Below are 26414 nucleotides of genomic sequence, written 5' to 3'. Positions count from 1 at the left end.
TCCTATTTTTTGAGATTTGCTTAAAAGTTAAACTAAACTGTCAATTAATAATAGAATTTATTAAATTTTCAGCACAGTTCCTAAGATGGAATTTTATCATGTTAGAGCTGATAGAAACCCCATTTACAGATGAAGAAACACTCAAAAAGATGAAGTTAACTAGTCCATGGCAACATCAACAATTAGTGACAAAACCACGTTTCATGAAGAATCCCAGAGGAACACTTTATTAGAACAAGCTGATTCATATTTTAACTTGAGATGAGCAACCAGGTAAAGACAACTACAAAAGGAAGGAACATGTAATGTCAGCTTATAAATGAACTACTATGACTTGGGCCTTCTTTCCATTATTTACTATCAGCAAGAGATACACAAGGATATTGTCTGAACCCTTTGGCAGAGGTGGAGGTGGAGATTGCTGTGTAGCTGAAGGAAGACAGGCCTTAGGTGGGCTTAGTTCTCACTTTTTGAGTTTTTTGCAAAACATTTTAATATTATAGAAAATCAGAATTAGGGCCCCTGAGTGACTCAGCTGGTTAAGTGTCCAACTGCTGGTTTCAGCACAGGTCACGATCTCAGGGTCATGAGATGGGGCCCCAGATTGGGCTCTGTGCTCAGTGCAGAGGCTGCTCAAGATTCTCTCTCTTGCTCTCTACCCACCCCCCACCCACCTCTCTCTCTCACTCTCAAATAAACAAATCTTTAAAAAAAAAAAAGAATCAGTAAGGTAGCTCTACCTCTCCCAACTAATACCACCCTCTCCCCCTTCAGTTTATAAATACAAAAGCCTGGGAAGAGATCAGGAACAAGCCAAAGCATGTATTTTAAATTTTGAACTATTTCAAATATGCAGAAAAAATAATTTATTACCTAACTTACACAAATAGCAGTATTTTGTCATATTATCTCCATGTTTTTTTAAAGAAACTGAACAGTACATAGAGATTCGAAGCTCTTGGTTTTAAGTACTGTCTACCCATTTTATTCACCTTTCCCTTTACCCAGAGGTAAGTAATCTAGCATACAGGCTTTATACTTTTTTGAGATTTATTGGTATTAATACAGATACCAAACACTACTAAACGGAGTTCTACTGCATGGAGGTAACACAATTTCTTGCCCTTATTCACAGTAATCAGAGCTGTCTCCCATTTTTAACTTATTTTTTAAAAAAGATTTTATTTATTTATTTGAGAGCGAGCGAGCGCACACAGGCAGAGCAGCAGGCAGAGGGAAAGGGAGAAGCAGGCTCCCCACTGAGCAGGGAGCCCAATGCGGGGCTCGATCCCAGGACCCAAGAATCACAGGCCAACCTGAAGGCAGGTGCTTAATGGACTGAGCCACCCAGGTACCCCTCCCATTTTTAACTTAAAGACACTTAAGCAATGAATAGATCTGGTTGTGCACAAATGCTTGGGCTATGGGATGTATATAACTTCAAAAACAGACCTTGTCAACTTGCTTCTCAAGGTAGTACTTTCTCACTAGCAGTATATAAGAGGTTCTATTTCAGCCCATCTTCACAAATATAATTATACTGGCATAAATAGGGTTTTTAGTTTTTGGCAATCTGAAGTGTGAAATTGTAACTTAATGGTCTTGTGCAATCTCCCCGAGTAAGTCATCAGATACACTCAACCACCAAGTGGGCAGGGGCAGGAAAGAGACCTTTCTGGGGTTTTATTGGTCCACTCTTGTTTTTGTATTAGGTATACCTTTTGTCTGTTCAACTGTTAAGATAATTTACTTCAATTTACTTTATTTCAAAAGATTATCAGGAAACATTTAAATGTTCATTTTAAACTTAAAAACTCAGGAATATTTTCCAAGTGCAGTTCTGAAGTCTAGCATTTCCTGTCTAAAAGGACTTTTTAACTAATATCTTACCTGTGTAAAATAGGAACATTCTTCAGACACCGCCTTGCGTAGTTTTCCAATGAGCATTTGTAAAGGCTTTACTTCACCACCTAATAGAACAGATACTGAATTAAACATTTAATTCACATACTTAAGTACTATTATTATATTAAACCTATATCAACTGGAAGCTTCCTTTACAATAACATTAGTTTTAAATTCTTTATTTCTTTCAAAGTTCTTTTCTACTGCTCATTGTTAACTGTTCCAGATAATTTGTAAAATTGTTTCTATCCTACAAATTGGCATAAAGCAGTGACTTACAAAATTTTTTACTACCACCCAATACAAGAAATACATCACATATCATAATCTATTTATACATCCATGAAAAACTGACATAAGAATTTTACAAATCATTATCTGCCCCTTCTACATGCTATATACTCTATTGTTTCCTGATCTCCTGTACCCTTGTTTATTAAAAAAATGCTGGTGATTACTCACTAACTAACTTCATCAACCATTACATTAGCAGACCAATTAATTAACTTGTAGTTGAAAATCACTGGACAGATTCTATCTAAAGAGGATATCAATAAAAACAACAAACATTTAACATCTTATTACATTCAAACCCAAGGAACTCCTTTAGTGAAAACTATGGTATTCTTTTTTAAGCCACTCTTTAAATTCTATTCTGTTCAACAGAGCAATTGCACAAACTTATGAACCACCTCATTCTCAAAAGCAAATCTGTCAAGGGTGAAAGCCTAGAGATGCCTTGAACAGAAGAAGTCTAGTTCATTTAGTGATTAATAATTATTAAAGATAAAAGTTAACTGCAAGTAGTCTTCTATTTCAGGTTCCTTATATGTTCCTGCTTCCCACAGTGCCATCTTAGTCTTTTGGCCCAAACTACAGTCTCCTAGGACATCTCATTCTTTTCTCTGGCCTCAAATGATCTTCTGATACCAAATCTTTATCATCAACCCAAACCTCCCTCTTGTGTTTTGGACTTCTATTTTTAACTACCTACAAGACAACTCTTTTCTAAAGTCAGTAGGTCTCTTTAACTCAGTATGTAGCAACCTGAATTTATTATTTTCCCCACAGATCTGCTCTGCATCCTCTTTGTGACTACAGTCATTTTCAATCCAATTATCCAAGCTAGAAACTTACAGATCACTCCTAATTTTTCCCTTTTCCTCCTTATATTAACTACAGACTACAGCCTACCTCTTTTAACTCTTAAACTTTACTGTTATAAATATTATTATTAGCAGAATTACTGCCAAAGTTGCTTAACTGGTTTACCCATCACTAGTTACCTCCTCCACTTTGCCCCATGGTGTTACCTTAAAACAAAAATTTTAATGTTACTCCTACTACTTAAAATCCTATAGGTCTTATCACCAGTAGCAAAAGACTTACACATGCTTCAGTCAGAGTACATAAAGCCTTTTCTGGTCAGTCTTTCCAGCTTTATTCCCTACTAGTATCTTACATTAACTTGAACTCTCAATTCTCCAAAATGGATACAATCTCTCACACTTCTATGTTTAAGACTCAGGAGCCTTCTCTAAAATTCCAACCTCCTCCTCCTGCCTGCTGCCCCACCCCACTCATCCTCCCAGAAACTATGAAACTTTTCTCCTTTCTTTTTCTGTTCTTTCTAGTCATTCTTCTATTACAGAAATTGTCCTATTGCTTTCTAAGAAATTATTTTATATTGCTTTCCCACTTGATTGTAACTTCTGGGGGAAAATGATTCAGTGATTTTAGATTTTTCAAGCACTTAAAAAAATGATTACATGAACAATGATTACATGAACAAATGAATCCAGGACTGGGGTACAGTTACCCTTTTCTATGGGTTCTAAGGCAGGGACAAAATTATGGAAGGGTGGGTGGGCTCTAAGTGATACTTATTTGTTTCACAGCATTTATAATTTTTTTTTAGAAACCATTTACCCAGGGGCACCTGGGTGGCTCAGTCAGTTAAGTGTCTGCCTTTGGCTCGGGTCATGATCTCAGGGTCCTGGGATGGAGCCCAACAACAGGCTCTCTACTCAGCGGGAGTCTGCTTCTCCTTCTCCCTCTGTACTCTCTTTCCCTCTCTCGCTCACTCTCAGATAAATAAAAAAAACTTAAAAAAAGGAAAAAAAAAAAAAGAAATCATTTACCTGTTCCTTGTGTTTTTATATTCTGTAGCTCTTGCCGGTGTATTTCCTGAAGTTCCTTTATCTTTTCTTCTTGGGCAGAAATAAGTTCCTCCTTAAGACTACAAAGAGCTTTATCTTTTTCATTTTCCATATATTCACGAACTTGATCGACATGTGTTGAATAAACCAGAGAGAGGCATATACGCTGAGCTTCCATCTGTAGCCTTAAATCATTCTTAAAGTGAATGTACGTGCACATTAGAACATTTTTTAATTATTTAAAATTTTAAAATAATTTAACTTCTATTTTTTACATTATTGACAAGGGGAAAATACATGAAATTATAGTTTAAAACTTCATGTAAGATAACTCTAATTTTTTTCTCGCTTCTATTATGCTGATCTACCTATCTTTTCCAAGGAAAGTAGCACAATATTGTCATTACCTCAACTTTATGGTAAATTTTGATATATGGTATAACTTAGTATTGCCTCACCTTTATTTTTCATTTAAAAATATTTTAAATATAGAGAAATGCAAAGAATAATGTAATAAACACTTATCTACTCATACCCCAATTTAATAAATATAATTCTTTTGTCTTTTTTTCCCATTTCTCTCCTTTCTACATATTTTTTTGGCTTAGAAAGAAAATAAGATTTAATCCCCAAAGGCAAACATTTTCACAAATTTGCAACAAGTCCACTACATTTCTTATACTATCACTTTTCAGTACTTATAAATAATACATTATATTTTATATTTCTAAGAATTTACATAAATTGTGTAAAATGGTATTTATTTTTCAAATTATTCTCATTCAATTTGAGATCTATTCCATGTAGATACAGATTAATTTATTTTAACTGTGGTACAGCATCTATGAATACATGAAAATTTGTCAACTTCGTTCTTGGACATGAACTGGATTATTTCTAATTTTTTCATATTTCAAAAATACTGCACTAAATTCTTACAGATATGTCCTTATACAAATACACTAGTGTTTCCTAGTATAGTGGATCTCAAACTTTAGCAGGCATCAGAATAATCTGGACTGCTTATTAAAACATACTGCTGGGCCCTTTCCCCAGTGTTTCTGGTTTAGGAAGTCTGGTGGGGGGCCCCCAAATTTGAATTTTACCCTGGTTTCAAGTGCTGCTGATACTGCTAGTCAGGGATCATACTGAAAATCAACTAGAAATGTAGCTGCTGGGTCATAGGTAATGTACATCAAATGTATTAAATTTTAACAAATTATGTTTTATATAATTGTGCCAATTTACATTGATATTAATAGCATATGTGAGTATTCATCTCCCCACACTTTTTACTGAAGGACTCATTTTGCCAATCTGATGGGTATAAAATATTAACTTATTGTTATATCAATTTATAAGGCTGAAAGTATCTTTTCATGTTTATTAGCCAAGTAGCTAGGTAATAAGAACAAGGTATTTTTTAGGGAGTCAGCATTATTTCTAAGCATATACAGTTTGTTCTGAGATGTTACTAATGTATAAATTATCTATTTCTTCTGTAAGCTTCCCTTTACACACACATATTTTACTCCCCTATCCACCGATAGGTTTGTCTTGGTAGTGACAACTGGGAAGGGACAGTATACAGGTTTGCCTTCCTTTATGTAAGTTAATGTCAAGGAGAAGGTATCTGAACATCAATGAAAATGTCTTTAGCAGGGAAAACAAAATTTTTACTGAGAAAATTTGTCCATTTTGGTAGCTTCAAATTCAGGTCCTCTCTCAATGTCTTTTTAAAAAATCTAAATGATCTCTAGCATTTTTAGGAGTAATTAAGTTAAAACCACATTATGCTTTTGAAGACAATGCCAGATATTTAACAAAGCATTCATAGTTATGCAAATTGAATTTTTAAATTCTATTTAGGTTATTAAAATGTAAAGTGTCTTTACATTTGATATAAGGTCATAAATGCAGCAGCATTTATGCAGCAGCAGGGAGCCATAGCACCCAGCCAGTCACATGATCATGAGGATGAACAAACAATAAATTTACAACCATTCTTACCCATCCAAGCATTGTTTTTTACTTTCAGTATAGTATTCAATAAATTATATGAGATATTTAACACTTCATTATAAAACAGGCTTTATGTTAGATGATTTTGTCCAACTGTGGGCTAATGTAAGTGTTCTGACCACGTTTAAGGTAGACTAGGTTAAACTATGATATTCAGTAGGTTAAGTGTATTCACTTCATTTTCAACTTAAAATACTTCAATTTGCAATAGGTTTATTGTAACGTAACTCCATCATAAGATCTGTATTTATTAGAAATAAAAAGAGAACATTTTCCAAAGGCTTCCTACTGTACATAGAATAAAATCTCAACTTCTTACCAAGTCTGTAAGACTCTCCAAGATCTTGTCTCTTCTTTTCTTTTTCAAACTCTTTTTCTTCCACTCTCCTGCTTTCAAACTCAACTAAACACACCTTCATTCAGTTCCTGAAATTCATCTAAGTCTTCACAATTGCTCTAATTTGCATGTGGTAGGCTCCCCCTTAGTCTTTCAGATCTCCATTCAAATGTCAATTCCCCTGAGAGAACTTTCCTGACTATCCTATTTAATGCTGCCACCACCACTACCCATCATTCTCTATCACGTTCTTTATAGGACCTACCACTTCTTCTAACTACTCTACTTGTTCCCTTCTCTACTATCTGCCTCCCTGACTAGAATATATTCCTGTTCTCAAAGAAAGCTCTTCTGCTCTCTTGCTTACTAGCATACCCTATACCTGACTAGAGATTCAATAAATACCTGTTGCATAAATTAAGAAACAAAGTTTTACTTAGCAGCATTATACAAGATACCTAGCAGAATTTTCCAGTTATTTCTTTTTTTTAAATTATTTTTATTACCATATAATGTATTATTTGCCCCAGGGGTACAGGTCTGTGAATCATCAGGCTTACACATTTCACAGCCACTCATCATAGCACATACCCTCCCCAATGTCCATAATCCAGTTATTTCTAATATCAGTATCTGATAAATACAAATTGTCAAGAATGATTATTACTCATTATCTGCATTCTTTAGTTATAGTTAGAATTAATACTTTTTGCCCCTTCAGCTTTATACAGTACTCTGAGAGAATCCTAGGACTTAAGTTGAGATTTCTTTTTCTTTTCTATTTTTTTTTAAGATTTTATTTATTTATTTGAGAGAGAGTGAGCGAGCACAAGAAGTGAGAGCAGCAGGCAGAGGGAGAGGAAGAAGCAGGCTCTCCACTGAGCAGGAAGCCCAAAGCGGATTTCAATCCCAGGACCTTGGAATCATGACCTGAGCTACAGCAGATGCCCAACCAACTGAGCCTCCCAGGTGCCCCGAGATTTTTTTCAAGGAAATACAGTGTTGTAACTACTGAATAAATAAGTATAAAGTACTGAAAAGTTTAAGAGTTAATTTTTAGTTGTGGAAGTTCAAAAACACTAAAATAAAACAAAATGCTGAAACCAAGCTTTGAATTACAACAAAATATTACAAACTTTTTTAAAGCTCAGCTTCTCTACCAAGTTACTGAAATTCTTGCCTATCCAAAGAAAGTATGAAACCATTCCCATGTTTTTATTTCCTTAACAGAATATATAACATAAATTAACTGAAAGAAAGGCAACAGTGTTTAAGAAAAGAGGTAAAAGCAATGACAGCTAGGGCACCTGGGTGGCTCAGTCAGTTAAGCGTCTGCCTTCAGCTCAGGTCACAATCCCAGGGTTTTGGGAGCAGAGTCCTGCATTGGGCTCCCTGCTCAGCTGGGAGCCTGTTTTTCCCTCTGCCTGCCACTCCCCAACTTGTGCTTACTTGCTTGTGCACTTTCTCTCTCTCTGACAAATAAATAAATTAATAAATAAAATCTTAACAACAACAACAAAATAGCTGATAGGCCCAAATGAGAATTACATGATAGGGTTCATTTTCATTGTTTTGTAAGATTAATTGTGTTTTAGGAAGATGAAACATTTTTTGCATGAATTATACATTTTCACTATGTTTTAGCATCTATACATGTAAATAAGTAAACATACCTGTTCTGATTTAAGTACACTGAGTTCCCACTGAAGTTTATCATTTCTACTTGGTTCAGCTGTCCCAAGTGATGATCCATTTGTCATTAATGGCAAGTGATCCAAAAACAACTGTTCTTGCTTGCCTTCTTTTCCAATAGTACTATTTTCAAAAGGAATTTTATCTTCCTCCATTATTTTTGATTCTTCAACAAACTCTTTATTTATTTTAGAAACTGATCCTCCAGAATCCTTGCTTGTCATAGCCACAACACCATCTTTTAAAGAGTCTAACTGAACATCACACACCTTTACATTTTCTGCCCGTTTATGGTTAATGATGATTTCTAGCTCTCTACATCTCAATAATACTTGTTCTTTCTCTCGCTTTAAAGACTTTACTTCTTCACTCAGAAAAGTAATCTCACCATGTTTCTGCTTTAATTGTTCAGAAAGATCAGACAATCTCTCTAACAGTTCTAACTTTTCTCGCTTGGTGACCTCAAGTTTTTCCATAAGTTCTGTTGTATCTTTCTCAACGACCTCACCGGTTTCCAATGATTCTCCTATGAAAGTTTTGTCCTCATCAAAGACTGAACTTTTCATTTTTACCATACTTGGATTTATTCTTTGCAAATGATGAAGCTCTTCACTAAGTGTTTTAAGCTTACTTTTATACTCTACTTCTTGTTTGTTTTTGCTGTCTTCTAAGTCAGTTTTTACCTTGAGAAGGCAAGCATAGTCCTCCTGTAACTCTTGATAGTTAACTTCAAAATTTTTTTCAGCAAATGAAAAAGTGTTCCTTTGCCTTTCAATCTCTTCAGTTAGCTGAATACATTGTTTCTTGAGGTCCTCATTTTCCTCAGTAAGTACTTCTATTTCTTTTTGCCAGTTACAATCTTGGGATTTGGACTTAATGGGGTCTATGAATATTAATCTTTCTTCTTGGTTAACGGGAGAATACATTTTCAACATGTCTTCAAGGGCTTTCTTTTCATTTTTAAGAGTGCTGTTCTCTGCTTCAAGTTGTGTAAATTTTTCTTGAAGGTTATCCTCTTTTTCCTTCATTTGTTTCTCTAATAATTCAGTTTTAAGTTGCAATTCTTGAACTTCTTGTTCAAGTGTACCCTTTTCCTTTTCTTCTTGCCTGAGTATTTCAATTTCTTTTTGAAGTTCATTGATTTGAAGAGTCATTTCCTCTGATTTTGAATTCACAAGGGACTGCTGTAAATCTTTTAGCTTTGAAATTTCTAAAATTAATTGATTCTGCTTAGTTATCAAACTGTCTTTTTCAAACTGCATGGTTTCTATCTTTTTACTCATTTCATTCTGTAAGCCATCTATCTGCTGTTTGTAGTGAATGCCTAAATTATCCTTAAGTTTCTCAATATTTATTCGATGCTCAATTTCTAAATCTTCTTTTAGTTTGGAAAGTTCTTCTTCATGACTAAACAGAAGCTGTGTCCTCAGCCTCTCTAATTCAGCCTCTTGCGATTCAGCCATTCTGTCTAATACAGCATTTTTTTCTCTTTCTAACATTTCAAGTTTTATCTTGTAATTTGTAACTTCTGCTTCATGTTTTAATTCTAGTTCTTTTCTGGATTCAGAGGCAGAAACAATCTCAGCTTTCAAATCTTCCACTGTACTAAGGGACTTGTGTGCTTCACTGAGTTTACTTTCTTGTTCAGCTATTGTCTGTCTAGCTCTCTGAATCTGTTCCCTTGAAAAGCTCAATTCTTCAAAAAGGTCTTCAAGCTGTCTCTGTAGCGCAGACTTTTCTCCCGAAATTACACCTAATTCTTCCTTGAGTTTTTCTTTTTGAGAGTTAGTATCTTGCAATTTTATGTTCAGTTCATTTATTGCCATATTCATTAACTTTATTTGATCTTCATTAACTGTAATACTTGGACATGATCTTAAAGCATTCTCCATGTCTCCCTTATGTTGTATTTTAAGTTCATCTATCTGTGACATGTGTTGTTTTATTAACTCCTGTTTCATCTGTACTATCTGCTGCCCGTACATCTCATCCAGCTCTGCCCGGAGCTGTTCTAATTTTCTTTGTGTTTCTTGTTCCATTCTTTGTAGAATATCAGTTTCAAACTGGCTATCTTTATGATTTTTCTTCTGAAGTTCTTCAACTGTTCCCATTAATTGTTTTATTTCCTCAGAACACTGTCTTTCTTTTTGCTTGGAATTAGTCAACTCTAATTTCATGTTTTTAATCTCTTGGTTCTTTTGTACAACCTGTTCTTGTAATTCTTCCAGTAATTTATCAGCAGCTGTGACTTTATCCATTAGCTCTACAGTTTTTTTTTCATCTTCTATTATTTTTGTATTTAATTCTTCAATGATTGTATCCTTTTCCTGTATTTCTTTATTTGAGCTTTCTACTTTTTTGTCTTGTTCCTTTAGAAAGAGAAAAATGAAAACATAAAAATGGCACTTTTAGTTCATGGCAACTTACATTGCTTAACCTCAATACCAAAAAACCGAGAAACGTCTGGTTTTGTTCAAAATTCTATAAAAAGTAATTGCAAGGCTTGCCCCTTAATTTTTCCCAAGTCAATGAGATAAGACTTGTGTACCCAACACTATTTGTAAGCAAACACTACAGTAGTGTTGGTCTTCCTGGAAGAAAGAAATTCTTACACTGCTATGGTTTAAAAATACTAATTTCAAAATTAGTAGGATTAAATGTCTAGGCCATTACATTTTCATCTTTCTTATTAGCTGATGAACATTCTAAGAACTTAGTATTTTCTGTAGCTATAGTACTATGTACTCTTTATAACTCCAGAACAAAGTCTTAAATATAACTCAAGATTCCTTCCATGTATTCTAGTGACTTGAAGGTGTTTGATGGGCAAGTGCTATGAAAAGACTAAAACAACAACAAAAAAAGGTTCCTATGGGTCTGCCTTAACTTCATTCCTGTGGCTAAGTAAAATTAGAAATTTAGAGATATCCAACATGTAAGTGGCTAAATCTCGAACAACATGTAAGACCACTACACCATTTATGGCACATTCACTTGATCCTAGACTTTAGGTTTGAACAGAAATTTGAAAGCAGGACAGATATTTTCTTCTAGTTCTGACTTGGGCCTCTACTTTGGAACTGTATAGAAGCCTAAACCTAGGACATAGGTCAAGGTACATCCATAGTCACAATCATTCATAAGAGTGGTACAACATAAAGGAGTCAAGCAGAAGCCTTAGAAACAAAGTTTGACTGTTTCTTAGTTGCCTAAATAGTTTAGGGCTAAGGTCCCAAGTACAAACAAAGTACAACGTTCCAACAAGTGGAACAGAATATAAGTAGGTAAGTAAAATCACCTTACTGAGACAGGAGTCCCAGGCTCAGAGGACTTTAAGGCACCCTGAATGAATGTACTCACACCTCTATAAAGAAAAAAATTTAAGTCTAGAGAAAGGAAAGCCTCAGAGAGTTGGCAGTACTCATTTCATCCATACAAGAAGTACTCTTCTCGTCCAGAGAAGAGAATCAAGGTGCCTTGAGACTGAAAATTCTGATCCCTCTGGGAAAACCATATTTAATGTAGAAAGCAATGTAAGGGGTTGTAGCAAACAGAATTTAAGAATTTCAATCCACAAACATGACTTTCCTACTGTGAGATGATACATCAAGTTATCATAGCCTAATGCTACAGAACATTTGACTCCAATATCCTTCAATCTCATGCTCACTAAACAATTGTCTGTTATTATTTGGCTTTTCAAAATCATTTGCCCATGGAAAGAAAGTAAAATCCAATGAACTTGAAGTATACAAGTCTCTGTGATAATTATTTCTCACTGTAAATTAATACTCTTATATTCAAGGTTTAAACGTTAGCCTTTTCAACTTGAAAAACCTGAGCTTATCTCAGAGGTAGCTCAAGACTCAGTTGATACAAGATAAAAACCAGACTCCTCAGCCTACAAGTCAAAGGCCAGATTCTGCACTATATAAATTAACTAAGGCAATAAATATCCTTCTGTGAAGTCTCTTGAGCAAAATTCTATACTTTTTTTCCTGGCATCCTATATTCCATTCAATTTCATCATAAGTTATTACCAAGTGCTGAGCCTTCTGACTTTAATTTCTATATTACAATATGACATTTAAATCACTTTAATCTCTTAAATCTCAGTGTTTTCATCTGCAAAATAAATGTAGTATTTCTTCTATGTCATGGAATATGCTTGAAGCTGAAAGAAAATAAATATATTAAAGTGTTTTATGCTCTCTACACTATGTACAAATGTGATACATTTATATACTAGAAAGTGTCTATAACGCATTTAGAATCTGTAAGAAAGTAAAATTAATTCAGAAGGTCAACTTCAGTTGATTTATTAAATAAGTAATAAGTCTTGAAATGTTAACATTGTTGTAAAATCTGTAATACTTCTATTTCCTGATTTTCAGTTTGGGGGAGGAACCCTCATAAAGCCTTTAATTCAAAATTGGCAAACAATGTGATATAATGGCAAACAATGACAATTCTTCATTCAATTGTGAAATAATACAAAATCATGGCTCATTTTTCTTAGTACTGTTTATTTCAAAATACATGGTTTTAAAATATTTATTTTCTGTTGCAAAAGACAGCTCTGTGGTCGAAGATACAATCCCTTTGTTTTTGGAAACAGACCTGAGGGAGTGGGGAATAACAGACTTTCTGCCTGTGACCACTATACCATGGGAAGTTCAGAGGACTAAGGACAATGAGAATGAGGCTGGAATCAAGTATAGTTGTCTAATGGGGAGATGGAGAGAAGTGAGTTGGGGGAAATTGGAGGGGGAGATGAACCATGAGAGACTGTGGACTCTTGAGAAACAAACTGAGCTGAGGGTTTTGGAGGGAAGGGGGGCAGGGCTGGATGAGCCTGGTGGTGGGTATTATGGAGGGTACGTATTGCAAGGAGCACTGAGTGTGGTGCATAAACAACGAATTCTGGAACACTGAAAAGAAAAAAAAAAAAAGGACACACACACACACACACACACACACACACACACACTAGAGTTCCCTATGACCCTGCAACTACTGGGTATTTACCCCAAAGATACTGATGTAGTGAAAAGAAGGGCCATCTGTACCCCAATTTTTATAGCAGCAATGGCCACAGTCGCTAAACTGTGGAAAGAACCAAGATGCCCTTTAATGGACGAATGGATAAAGAACACATGGTCCATATATACAATGGAGTATCGTGCCTCCATCAGAAAGGATGAATACCCAACTTTTGTATCAACATGGACAGGACTGGAAGAGATTATGCTGAATGAAATAAGTCAAGCAGAAAGAGTCAATTATCATATGGTTTCACTTACTTGTGGAGCATAAGGAATAACATGCAGGACACTGGGAGATGGAGAGAAGTGAGTTGAGGGAAATCGGAGGGAGAGACAAACCATGAGAGACTGTGGACTCTAAGAAACAAACTGAGGGTTTTGGAGGGGAGGGGGGTAGAAAGTTGGGTGAGCCTGGTGGTGGGTATTATCAAGGGAACGTACTGCAGGGAGCACTGGGTGTGGTGTATAAACAATGAATTCTGGAATACTGAAAAGAAATAAAATAAAATAATTTTTTTTTTTAAAGTGTAGTTGTCTAGGGGACCATGACAGTTTCAACTATCACCCTAATGCACTAGTCCCTCAAGTGCACTGATGGAACTACTACTCAGGGGGATTCATACAAAGTGGGGAAAAAAAAGGGGAAATTAAAATAATTTCAAATAACACTGCCTACTGAATATAATAAATACAATACAATTCAACTTATAGGCTCTTCCAACAAGGCCTAGACTACCTTTCTACACTTCCTCCTGTAAAGACTCACTTTCAAAGACTATTTCTAGTTAAACTATTTTTTTCTACCTAGACATTTTTAACATGGGTCAGCCTGGATGTTTATATACACTTCATCCTCTATCTAAAATGTCCTTCTGGGGCACCTGGGTGCCTCAGTTAGTTAAGCCTCTGCCTCTGGCTCTGGTCATGATCCAGCCCCACGTTAGGCTCCCTGCTCAGTGTAGAGCCTGCTTCTCCCTCTCCCTCTGCCTCTCCCCTTGCTTATCCTCTCTCTCTCAAATAAATAAATAAAATCTTAAAAAAAAAAAAAAAGTCATTCCTATCAATCAGCTCAGATTCATAATGCATTTGCTTATTTACCAAATGAATATTAATTAGCTGCTAATGTGCCACTCATTATACCTACTGCTGAGAAAATAAAATATAATTATAGAGAAATTATTCCAACTTAGAGACCTGCCTCAAATATCATCTACCCCTAAAGCCATCCTGAGTCACTTCCCTTATGAAGTCAGACCTACTCAAAACACTTTTTATCTATGCTTGCCCTTGTTTTGTGCTATCTTGTGTATGTGCCAAACTAAATCATGAGGTCCAGTGAAGAAAAGGGCACATTTTAGGCATCATTATCTTCTGCAAGAGGTTGGTACAAAATAGGCGTTCTGTAAACACCTATCTAAAGATTTTTAAGTTACCTTAGTTGTAAAGCATACCATTTCATAATTTCAGTATCTTAAATTTGTATGTTTCATATTTTCCTAAGGGTATAGTCTCTGGAATAAGGCTGCCTAGGTTTGAAACCTGACGCTACCAACTATTACCTGTCTGATTAGGCAATTTACTGTACCTTGTTTTGCCTTGATCTCTTCATCTGTAAAATGGGGGCGATGACACAACCTCTATCTAATAAAATTATTACAATGATTCAATGAGTTAATATGTGTAAGATGCTTTAAATATTGCCTGGCACCATGTAAACAAAAACAAATACTAGCTAATAACTTTATTATAATCTAACAATATTTTTGTCTTGGTTATTTCTCAACTTCTTGCAGAAGAACTAAGTTTGTAATAAGTACTATATTGTATTCACAGTCTGTCCTAATTATTCACAGACTCCCTACTTGTGAATCCATCTTCTTGCTAAAATTTATTTGTAATCCAAAATCAATACTCATAGTCATTTATAGAAATGCACAGAGCAGCAAAAAATTTGAGTTGCTGGATATGTATGCTTCCAAAGTTGACGTCGAACAACACAGCTACACTCTGACTTCATGTTTTCACTCATTAGGAGAGCAAGGATGGAGAAGAGGATGGAGAATACAGGGGGCAGTGCAGTATAGCACAAGAAATATGGGTTCTGGGCTTGCTATATGGGTTTGAATCACAACTCTGACAGGTGTCAGCAGGGCAGCCTCAGGCAAGTAACTTAGCACTTGTGAATAGCATTTTCTCTTTTGAAAGTAAACAAAATATAATCTACCAGGATGAGTTGTTTTTAGGATTTAAGATTACAATCTATGAGATATGTTGTGTGTGTATGTATGCATATATGTATATATAAATATAGTCCCTAGGGTGTATGTGTGCACGTGTATAAACACACACATGCATATATATGTATGTATGTATATACATATAAACAAATAAAAACATATAAAATAAATATATTTCCCCTTTTTTTCCCTATGAGCACTTATTTGTTAAATAAGTGCTCTAGGCAACTTTATAAAACATAACTACCATAAACAGAGAATCTGCTGTAGTTTTTTCTTTTTTTTTTTTTTTAAAGATTTTATTTATTTATTTGTCAGAGAGAGAGAGCGAGAGCGAGCACAGGCAGACAGAGTGGCAGAGGGAGAAGCAGGCTCCCTGCGGAGCAAGGAGCCCGATGTGGGACTCGATCCCAGGACGCTGGGATCACGACCCGAGCCGAAGGCAGCCGCTTAACCAACTGAGCCACCCAGGCGTCCCTACTGTAGTTTTTTCTAATTAAAATCCATAAAATTTCATTTTGTCATGGAAGTATTTTCAGAATTTCATTACTTATAAAGTGAGTAGAAATATCTTTAGTATTTCTTTATAATCTTTATAAAGATTACTTTATAATTCTTTTTTTTTTTTAAAGATTTTATTTATTTACCCGACAGGATCACAAGCAGGCAGATAGGCAGAGACAGAGGGGGAAGCGGGCCCCCCGCCGAGCAAAGAGCCTGATGCGGGGCTCGATCCCAGGACCCTGGGATCACGACCTAAGCCGAAGGCAGGGGCTTTAACCCACTGAGCCACCCAGGCGCCCCATACTTTATAATTCTTTATAAAGTAATCACTTTACTGGTAAAGTGAGTAGGAATATCTTTAGGTGAAAAAACAATAAGAATGGAATATTCTGTTTATAAATTTAGATTCTCCTGAGAACTCACTTTAACATAGGCTGATCACTTCCAAAGGAACTCAGTAATGAGTATTATCTTAAAAACTATTATTATGAGACCCCCAATTGCTTTTGAAAGTTGTCTTGCATACTTAAAGAGCTTTTCTTAATTATGAAATTTTGTAATTCATGTACATAATAAAAAGGATAAACAGTTGTATAAAAAACTTCAATTATATAGCTGTTACACATTGGCTGACTTCCTTAAAATAAACATACCATTTCATATGCTCTAATTTTCTCTTGCAAGAAACTAATTTGCATTTTGAAGTCTTCTTTCTTTTTTTGATAATCTTCTAATAAATGGTCTTGTTCTTCCAGCTGTTGCTGATGAGTGAGAATCTGCTGTTTCGCATGTAGTAAATCTGCAGCTGTGCTACTGTGAGTGCTGTTTCTTAGAGTTTCACTCGCCTGTAACTTGAAAACAGAAAGAAACCTCCAAGTTAAATTCTGAAGAGATTGCACTAAGGAAGAGATGACTTTTAGGGTATTACTCGGGCAACAACTGCTCTCTGGGAAATCTGCTAGATTCATAGGCTTGAAACTCCAGTAAACATACTGCTGTAGCTTATCAGATGACTGTGGGCTGATCAATAAGATCCAAGCCGAACCAATAAGATTATCTTTCTAATCGTAAAGCAGAGAAGGTAGTCTAGTGAGATAGCTAAGACTACGGCAAACATGCAGAAAGAAATGGGGACTAAAAAACAGTACTTCCTGGATTCCAGATGATTTTCCAATTTGTGATTCTAATCCCTTTCGGAAGTCTGGTTGTATCTTCACCTTGCATTCTGTTTAGATAAGCCTGTATTCTTACATTAGATTCCTCTCTTTTTGCTTAAGCTACCTTCAATTATTTTCTGTACTTGCCATCAGAAACTTGATTAATACTATTAGATTCTTACAGCTCTGATTAAAGGCAAATGGAACACTAAAATAAAACAAAATCTAAATGGAAACTAAAATAAACTCACAGCAAGGAAACTAAAATAAAATCATAGCAAGGTTAGCAAAAGGTAGATGTGACTACATGTTAATTTCTGCAAAAATCCACCCAAACAAACTTGGAAGATTTTGTAGGGTTTCAATATAGAGACAAGGAAGAAGTACAGAGAAAATAACAGCAAGAAACCAAGAAACCAAGCAGGAACTAGGAGTTAAACTTTGGGTTAACGTAACAACATATTTCCAACATGATACATAATAAGCAAATCCATTTTAAACTAACTTAAATTTGTTCTGAAAATTAGAGCACTTTAAAATAATTCATTACTAAAAATCTAGTAACTTTGTTCTATTAGTAATACTTACATGCTGGAATTGAATCTGTAATTTTTGACTTTGCTCTGTCAACTCTAAGAATTCTCTCATTGTCTCATCCTTTTCTCTCCTTGCTTGTTGTAAATTAGCAGTGAGCTGGGTTATGATGCCATCTCTTTGCTTAATGGCAGCTTCAAATTCTTGTAACTAAAAGACATCAGTGAAAATAAAAAGTGCCACACTTATTTTTTAAACAAAATTGATTACTACTATAGGTAACTATCCTTCAAAAACAATATTCAAAATGCACTGACAGAATTATGGTAATTTTTAAGTAACCTTATCTATTCTTGTCCATATCTGAAAGATCAGCTTGTAGAAATAGGCTTTAATTCCAAATCAACTTTAAAAAAATTACTAGGTCTAACTTATCCATTTATCTGCTTCTAGAAGGACAAGTGCCATTATATTTAGGAATGTCCCAATCTGTTCCTAGGCAACATCACCACAGACCTGTTCAATTCTCACTTGTTTCTGGAGAGGATGAAACTGAAATGTATTCTGTCATCCTCATCAATGGCCTTTTCCACTTTGTTTTTATAACTGATTGCCACAAATGCTTACTTTTACAAGGACTCACTGACATTTTTAATGAGTGTAGGTCATCATATTCTGATGTGGTTTGCACCAAAATTTTCTCTCAGGCTGATTACAAAAACACCTATCCTACCAAAGTGATTTCATTCTAGCTATCTCATAAAGTTAAAAAATTAAGCAAGGTTGTTTGTGGTATGTATAAGGACATGAATGATGAGATGATTTAAGTTACTATTTAAAAAACTCATCTTTAAAGAATGTACATATATGATCATTCAAATTTCTTATTTCTGTCTCAGTAACAAAACAAAAACAAAAGTACACATACCTGCTGCAGTCCATCACTCCCATAGGTGGCTCTCATTTCTTCTAGTTCTCTGTTCAGCTCTTCAATCTCATGCTGTTTGCCAGCCAATTCATTTTCCATCATCTCTAGGTGGGTCTGATTGTACTGTGCTCCATGTTCAGAATAAGAATCATCAGCACCAAATTCTTCTTCCTAAATCAATCCAAAATTTTTAATAATTCATACTAACAACATTCCTCAGGAAGAGGGATTTAAACACTGAATTCCATAGCAAAATACACTTTAAAATATCACTTATCACCTCAGAGTTTTCTGGAATGACAACCTACTTTGTTATGACTGTGATATAACCTTAAAGCAAAAACAATATATTGTGAAATCTGTTACAACTGAGCTTTTATAACAACAAAAGGTGGCTAATTTTGTTTTGTTAAACATTAAAAGCATTTAGAAATCACACACAGAAAGAAGTACATGCAGAAAAAAGCTTTGTTAGTAAGCCAGATGGTTTTAAATAGTATAAAACATTAGTACCGTGAGAGTTTTAAATACTGTACCCTTAATAAATTTGTAGGCTTTTCTGTTCTCACCACAAAACTGCAACCATTTACCTGTACAAAAACAATTTCCTGATATATTATGATTTTAGAGAGAATTTTATTTAAAGCTAACAGTTATATTTCTGCTAACTGTATTCACGCATATCTTATGCACAGAGAAAATGCCTCATTGGCAAAAATAGACACAATGATTAAATTTAAATCTAAAAAGATATTATGATAATTTCAAATGCCAATGATTCCCAAAACATTTGAGTGCTTACAATGCAGAAAACACCATACTATACATTTTCATTTAAGTGAATTAAAGTTCTAATAGCAGTTTCCAGTTTGTCCTCACAGGGATAATTATAAACCTCAAGTGACTAAATTCTCATCTACAAAATACTGCCTTATAATCACTTAAATAACTGTTTTCTGATTAAGCTCTATTCGTTTTAAAGTAAATTGTTTACTGGTGCAAATTCACTAAAGGTTGGTAATCAGGTCAAGAAGTATGAGATGAATAGCTGAGGAAGGGTCTCCCAACTTTCCCAGCCATGCCAACCCTGAATGATGCAGAGATTTTCCATAACAGATTATTGCCTCTCTCTATCAAAGACTTTGATGATGGGAAGAAGAAGGATGACAACATATGTCTCCTGGGTTGACCTGGCCAGAGATTAATTTCAGATCAATTAATCTATTTAACAAACCCTTCTTTCCCTCAACAGTGCACAAAAGAACTTCACTTCTGCTTACATCTTAGTTATTCATAATTCTACATTAACAGAATCCAAGATAATAAAGTTTATACCGTTGGAATACATAGACTAGAATATCCCAGAATTAGGATATGCACTACATCTTTTTAAAAGTGAAGATACTGTGGAGCCTGGCTGGCTCTGTCAGCAGAGCATATGACTTGATCCTGGGGTCATGAGTCCAAGCCCAGCCCACTGTGGGTGTGAAGCCTATTTAAAATTTAAAAAAAAAAGTGAAGATACTAGCTAAGAGTTCTGTAACAGAGTTTGATTCTTTGTAATTTGTGAAAACTGTCAGAAGACAGGAGTACTAACTCTATTTAAATTATTAATATCAAGTCATTTGAAATAATTTTCCAATTAAATTCTCCTAAATTTCAATTAGCTTTTCTTGATTCTGAAATGAAGCACTTTGATAAGCATCTACTAAAATTTTTACAGTTACAGTTAAATGAAATGGATTTTATGAATATCTTCAAATATCATATTAAGACGGATACAACTTTAGGTGGAGATGATATAACTATAATAATTTATCAGTTTATAATGATTGTATCGAACACATAATATAGCCAAAGTTCAGCTTAATATTTCTCTAATTTAAGCAAAATTACACTAAAAAAACTCCTATGTATTGGCTTCTTAAACTTAATTATGCATTATTATAAAAAACATAAAAATCATTATTAATACATTTTTTAAAAATTTAGTACTATGTAAATAGGTAATAAAAGATTATTCACCAGAACTAAACTAATACAAACTATATTCTGAAGTTAGAATAGAAATACCCAGCAGACTACTGGGATCATTAATAGTTAGCATTATTCTATTTTTTAATGTATATAATTACTTTATTGATATCTAAAGGGTAGAGCATTCATCCCTTCTTCTTATATTAGTCTTCTAACACTGTATCTGGTAAACCTTAATATGAAAGTAAATTAGTAACTTGAAACACGAAGATCAGATTGATAAACTCGGGTGAAGAAAAAGCCTTTTTTTTAGTGTCTTTTTTTCCTGTGGCATTTGTCAAAGTTATTTAACTAGGCTGTACTAATAAATTCTTTCTGAATTTACAGATTTATTTAATCTGTATGGACAACATGAAGACTTGGGAAAATATAAGTAAGGTACATTTTCAAATTTAAAATGTTCTGTATAGGTAAGTATCACCTTATAAAGATACCAATTCAGAAACAATCAGAGAAAGATAATCTTTATAACCATAACATGGCCTTTACACCAAAATCTTTTCCTTCCAGTGGATGTTAGTTTAAAAACACAAAAGACAAAAAATAAAATAAATTAAAAAAATAAAAACAAAAAAGACTAATTCACTATTAATATCTTATCCTATTATACTTAATGTGGTACTATTTACATTCAAAAATATTAATAATGTATATTTTAATAAAATAAGAATCTGATGGTTCATAAAAGTTCATGAAAATTATAGGACTTCAATGTGCCTCAGTGACTCATGGAATTGTAGCCAAGTAACTAATGAGGTTAAGATCACCCACTTAAATTTAAAGCTGAGTATCAAACACCATGCTGTACATCTTAAATATATACAATTTTTAACTGTCAATTATACCTCAACAGAGCTGAGGCAGGGAGTGAGAAAAAGAAAATGAGGTGAAGTTAAAAAAAAAAAAAGTTAAAAGGCTAAGTTTATATAACTTTATGGCTATAGGCTATGTCTCTAACTCCAGCTAGTCATTTCATAAATATCATGAATTGTAAATGTGACTTGGTTAAGAAGCACTGAATAATCACATGAAATCCATAATGAGATTTTTTGCCCTACTATCACTTCATCTTTCCACACTTAGCAAAGCATATTTATTTACCTGTCATGTGTGTAGTTTGCCTCTAGCATTTGCAACTTTCTCCAAATAACCCTGCTCAAAAGGTATCCATAAAAATATTTCATGTATATACAACATTTTGGATATGAAATGTACCTTCACGGGGGACTGAGTAGACTATGCGTAATTTAAATTAATTTGTAAGAAGGGCATCTTTTTTTTTTTTAAAGATTTTATTTATTTATTTGACAGACAGAGATGACAAGTAGGCAGAGAGGCAGGCAGAGAAAGAGGAGGAAGCAGGTTCCCCGCTAAGCAGAGAGCCCGACGCAGGTCCACGACCTGAGTTGAAGGCAGAGGCTCTAACCCACTGAGCCACCCAGGTGCCCCAAGAAGGGCATCTTTTATTCAGTCTGATTTCTCTGGCATATGTAATTGGGTGTATATTTATATAGAAGAGATCTCATTAAATATCATAGGTATCATAGGATAATATTATCCAATTCTTTCTAGGCCTGAATCCATTATTCAATCCAATGAGAATACCAGCCAAAGAAGTCAAGAAAATTAAGTGTGTACCATATCTATTTGCATAAAATTCCCAAACTAAGTAACATAATCAGAATCTGAAATCCTTTTGAGAATAATTTGTTAAAAGAATTCTCATCACACATTCCATCTATTTAGGGGGAAAATAAAGCACATTTCTGGGGCGCCTGGGTGGCTCAGTGGGTTAAGCCTCTGCCTTCGGCTCAGGTCATGATCCCAGGGTCCTGGAACAGAGCCCCGCATCGGGCTCTCTGCTCAGTGGGGAGCCTGCTTCCCCCTCTCTCTCTGCCTGCCTCTCTGCCTACCTGTGATCTCTCTCTGTCAAATAAATAAAATCTTTAAAAAGAGGGGCGCCTGGGTGGCTCAGTGGGTTGAAGCCTCTGCCTATGGCTCGGGTCATGATCCCATCAAGCCCCACATTGGGCTCTCTGCTCGGCAGGAAGTCTCCTGCCCCCTCTCCCTCTGCCTGCCTCTCTGCCTACTTGTGATCTCTCTATGTCAAATGGATAAATAAAATCTTAAAAAAAAAAAATCTTTAAAAAGAAAGAAAATAAAGCATATTTCTATCGAAGAGCAGTAAAAAAACTGCAAACTTTGTTGATTATCTTTTTTATACCAAACACCATACTAAATATTATCAAATATAACCCTCACAACTACACTGTGAAGTAGATATCACTGTTTTACAGGTGAAAAAACTATGTATCAGAATTAAAGTGACGGACCCGGGTTGATAACACCTTGGTGGTGATGACGGTGAAATCTGAACACAAGGCTCCAGAGCCTCTGTTCTTTTTTATTACCTTACTTCCCTACACATCAAAAAAATGACAGCAATATTTTAAAAACACACAGGATAATTATGTGGCCTACAATTCAAAACTGTAATTCTGAAATTTTAAAAATGCTCCAATGCAAACAAAGCCAAGATTATTAAACTTTGCAAATCTGGCAATCATAATGAAGTTATAATCTAGGAAGGAATTTCCTCTGGCAGGGAGGGTGTGAAACTAAGAGATAATTCCTTAAAATTTCTAATAGGAAAATCTTAACGGTGATATTTATTCCTCAATTTACAAATTTGGCTTACTGATGATTCTTCTGCCTCCTGAAAAGGTGACTATGGCTCAGAAGTCCCTCATAATTCTAGCTCAGTCAAACCAGTTTTAACATCATTAACAGGAATAGCTAAAGCTTCAAAACTAGCCCAGAGTATCATGGATTCAACCAGGCTCCACATTGGCAACCTTAATGAGACATTTTCAAACATTTCACAAACTGTTTTCTATGGACAAAGAGAATATGTAACTTTGTCATAGAATAATTCATCATGATTCCAGGCCCAAACTATATAATATCACAAAGGTTATGATCAAATCAGGTCAATCTGTCAAAAATTATTTCAGAAATATCTTTTTTCAGTGTAATCTTCTAAGTAACTGTTTTTGTCCAATTATAAATCAGTTAATCAATTTAGTTTTTGTGACCACCATTAAAAAGAAAAAGTATCAAAGGATATGTCACATAGTAAAGAGAAGTCTCTTCCCTGAAATTTTTGTTTGGAAAAAAAAATACACACGTATGTATAGGTATATATTTATTCATGTATATAACAATAAAACATATGTTTGATTACATATGCAAATACATAGAAATTACACACATATACATGTAGTAAAGATTTCTTGTTCACCAATGTTCAACATACTCTTAACTTCTACTGTAGGAATTACATTTAAATATTACTTGTACCCTACTTCAAAACACATCACATTTACTAGGTATCACAGACAAATAGTTTCAATACATTCTTCTGGGCCTCATAATTCCCACCAGTTTTATAGTTTAAAAAGTCTAGGCAAAAAATAATTTATCATAATAAGACTTTTCAATATTACTATTTTCAAAAAGAGAACTTGAAAACCATAATCTTTTGATGTCCTTACTTTTAAAAGCTGTATTAATAAACATTAAAGTTACTCTCTTATCCCAAAGTGAGAAAATGGCTATATAAATTTAAACCAAATTTCACAGGCATATAAGAGATGGCCTGATCTATAGCCACTTGGCTTATAAAAAAATTCACCTGAGTGTAAAGAAGAAAAATGTACTTTGTGGAGTCCTGGGGTATCCCAAAGACATAGGCAGTTCAGGCACAAAAATGCCTGAAACTTTCAATCAAGAAAGACAAACTATAAGAATTAAGGCATTAGCAAGAGAGAGAGAGAAGACGGCTGAGTACGAGTGTCCCGAGATCACCTCTCCCCATGAACCCATCAAGGCTGCAACTACATATACTACAATTCACTGAGAATGACCTGAAGACTAGCAAACAGCTCTTCCATAGCTAAAGACAGAAAGAAAAAGCCACATGGAGAAGGGTAGGAGGGGCAGAGATGAAATCAGAAACTAAACATCCCAAGCAGCAACCCACAAGTAGGAGATATAACACAGGTGTGAAAGTCCTGCTTGAGAAGTGAGAGGCTCAAGCCCCACACTGAGCACCCCTCATCCTATTGATCTGCACTGGGAATATGAGACTCCATAAATATTTGGATTTAAATGAGCCTAACTCTGAAGACAGCGCAGGGCAATAAGAAACCAAGACTCTGTCTTAAAAGGCCAATATACAACAGCACCTGCTCAGAGACCCAACCCAGAGATACCAGTTTGAAAAGTGCCTGGACTATATCACATGGAGATTCATTAATTTTAGGGCATGTGCCACAGGGGCAAGGATCTGCAGGAAATTTCTCTGGGAATGGAAATGCTGGCAGGCACTATTTTTCTTGCCTTCCTTCAGCACAGCTGGCTTGACACTGGTGGGCCCCCATTCAGACACACTCTCTTCCTAGCACCACTTACCCTGCCCTGCAGAGTCATTCTAACCAACCCAACTGCCCTGGTAAGCACCCTTCCAAAGAGTGACTCCTGCTCTAGTATCTAAGAATAAAGCTAACCAAGGAGGTAAAAGACCTGTACTCTGAAAACTTTAAGACACTGATGAAAGAAACCAAAGATGACACAAATGAAGGGAAACATATACCATGCTCATGGGTTCAAAAAATTAATACTGTTAAAATGTCCACAATACTCTACAAATTCAACGCAATCCCTGTCAAAATACCAATACCATTTTTCACAGAACTTAGGACAAATAATCTTAAAATTTGTATGGAACCACAAAAGATCCCAAATACCCAAAGTAATCTTGAGAAAGAACAAAGCTGGAGGGAACACAGTCCCAGATTTCAAACCATACTATGAAGCTACTGTAATCAAAACAGTATGGTACTGACATTCAAATGGACACATAGATCAATGGAAGAGAACTGAGAGCCTAGGGAAAAAAAAAAACCCATGTTTATATGGTCAATTAATCTATGACAAAGGAGGCAAGAATACACAATGGGGAAAAGACCATTTCTTCAATAAGTGATACTGAAAACACAGGACAGCTACATACAAAAGAATGAAACCACTCCTATACCATATACAAAAATAAGCTCAAAATGGATTAAAGACCTGAAACTATAAAACTCCTAAAAAAAAAAAAAAAAAAACCATGGGGAGTAAACTCTTACACCTCAGTCTCAGGAATATATTTTTAGATCTGTCTTGTTAGGCAAGGGCAACAAAAGCAAAAATAAATAACTGAAACTACATCAAACTAAAAAACTTAGGCACAATGAAGGGAACCCATTAGCAAAACTAAAAGGCAACCCACTAAATCAGAGAAGATATTTGTAAGTGGCATATCCATTAAAAGATTAACATCCAAAATATATTTTGAAACCTCACAGCAGAGTGTATAATGCCCAGTGAAATAAGTCAGTTAGAAAAAAACAAATGCAATACGATTTCACGCCTATGTGGAATTTAAGAAATAAAACAAATGACCAAAGGGGAAAAAAGAGACTGAGACAGATTAAGAAACAGACTCTTAACTACAGAAAATAAACTGATCGTTACCATAGGGGAGAGGAATGGGGGGGGGATGGGTGAAATAGGGGATAGGGATTAAAGAGTACACTTATCATGATGAGCACTAAGTAATGTTTAGAATTCATGAATTGCTATATTGTACACCTGAAACCAATATAACACTGTATGTTAACTGTACTAAAGTAAAAAACTTAAATTTTTAAAAAAATTTAACAAGAAGATGGGGCACCTGAGTGGCTCAGTGGGTTAAAGCCTCTACCTTCAGCTCAGGTCAGGATCCCAGGGTCCTGGGATTGAGCCCCGC

General features: G+C 34.9%; 1 protein-coding gene across 1 annotated transcript in view; it reads right to left on the bottom strand.

Moving 5' to 3' along the window:
* AKAP9 (A-kinase anchoring protein 9) overlaps positions 1-26414 on the bottom strand; it is a 187950-nt gene that overhangs the window by 97801 nt on the left and 63735 nt on the right. Inside the window, exons 5-11 of the mRNA XM_080818398.1 lie at positions 19057-19110; positions 18521-18691; positions 17647-17802; positions 16555-16752; positions 8097-10484; positions 4047-4260; positions 1891-1970 (exon numbers count right to left, since the gene is read on the bottom strand). Coding sequence (XP_080674524.1) covers positions 1891-1970; positions 4047-4260; positions 8097-10484; positions 16555-16752; positions 17647-17802; positions 18521-18691; positions 19057-19110 — 3261 coding nt within the window. The remainder of the gene's footprint in view (positions 1-1890; positions 1971-4046; positions 4261-8096; positions 10485-16554; positions 16753-17646; positions 17803-18520; positions 18692-19056; positions 19111-26414) is intronic.

This window comes from Martes martes (assembly GCF_963455335.1).
Source record: "Martes martes genome assembly, chromosome: 11".
NCBI classification, from domain to species: Eukaryota; Metazoa; Chordata; class Mammalia; order Carnivora; family Mustelidae; genus Martes; species Martes martes.
This window is presented reverse-complemented; position numbering and strand designations above follow the sequence as displayed.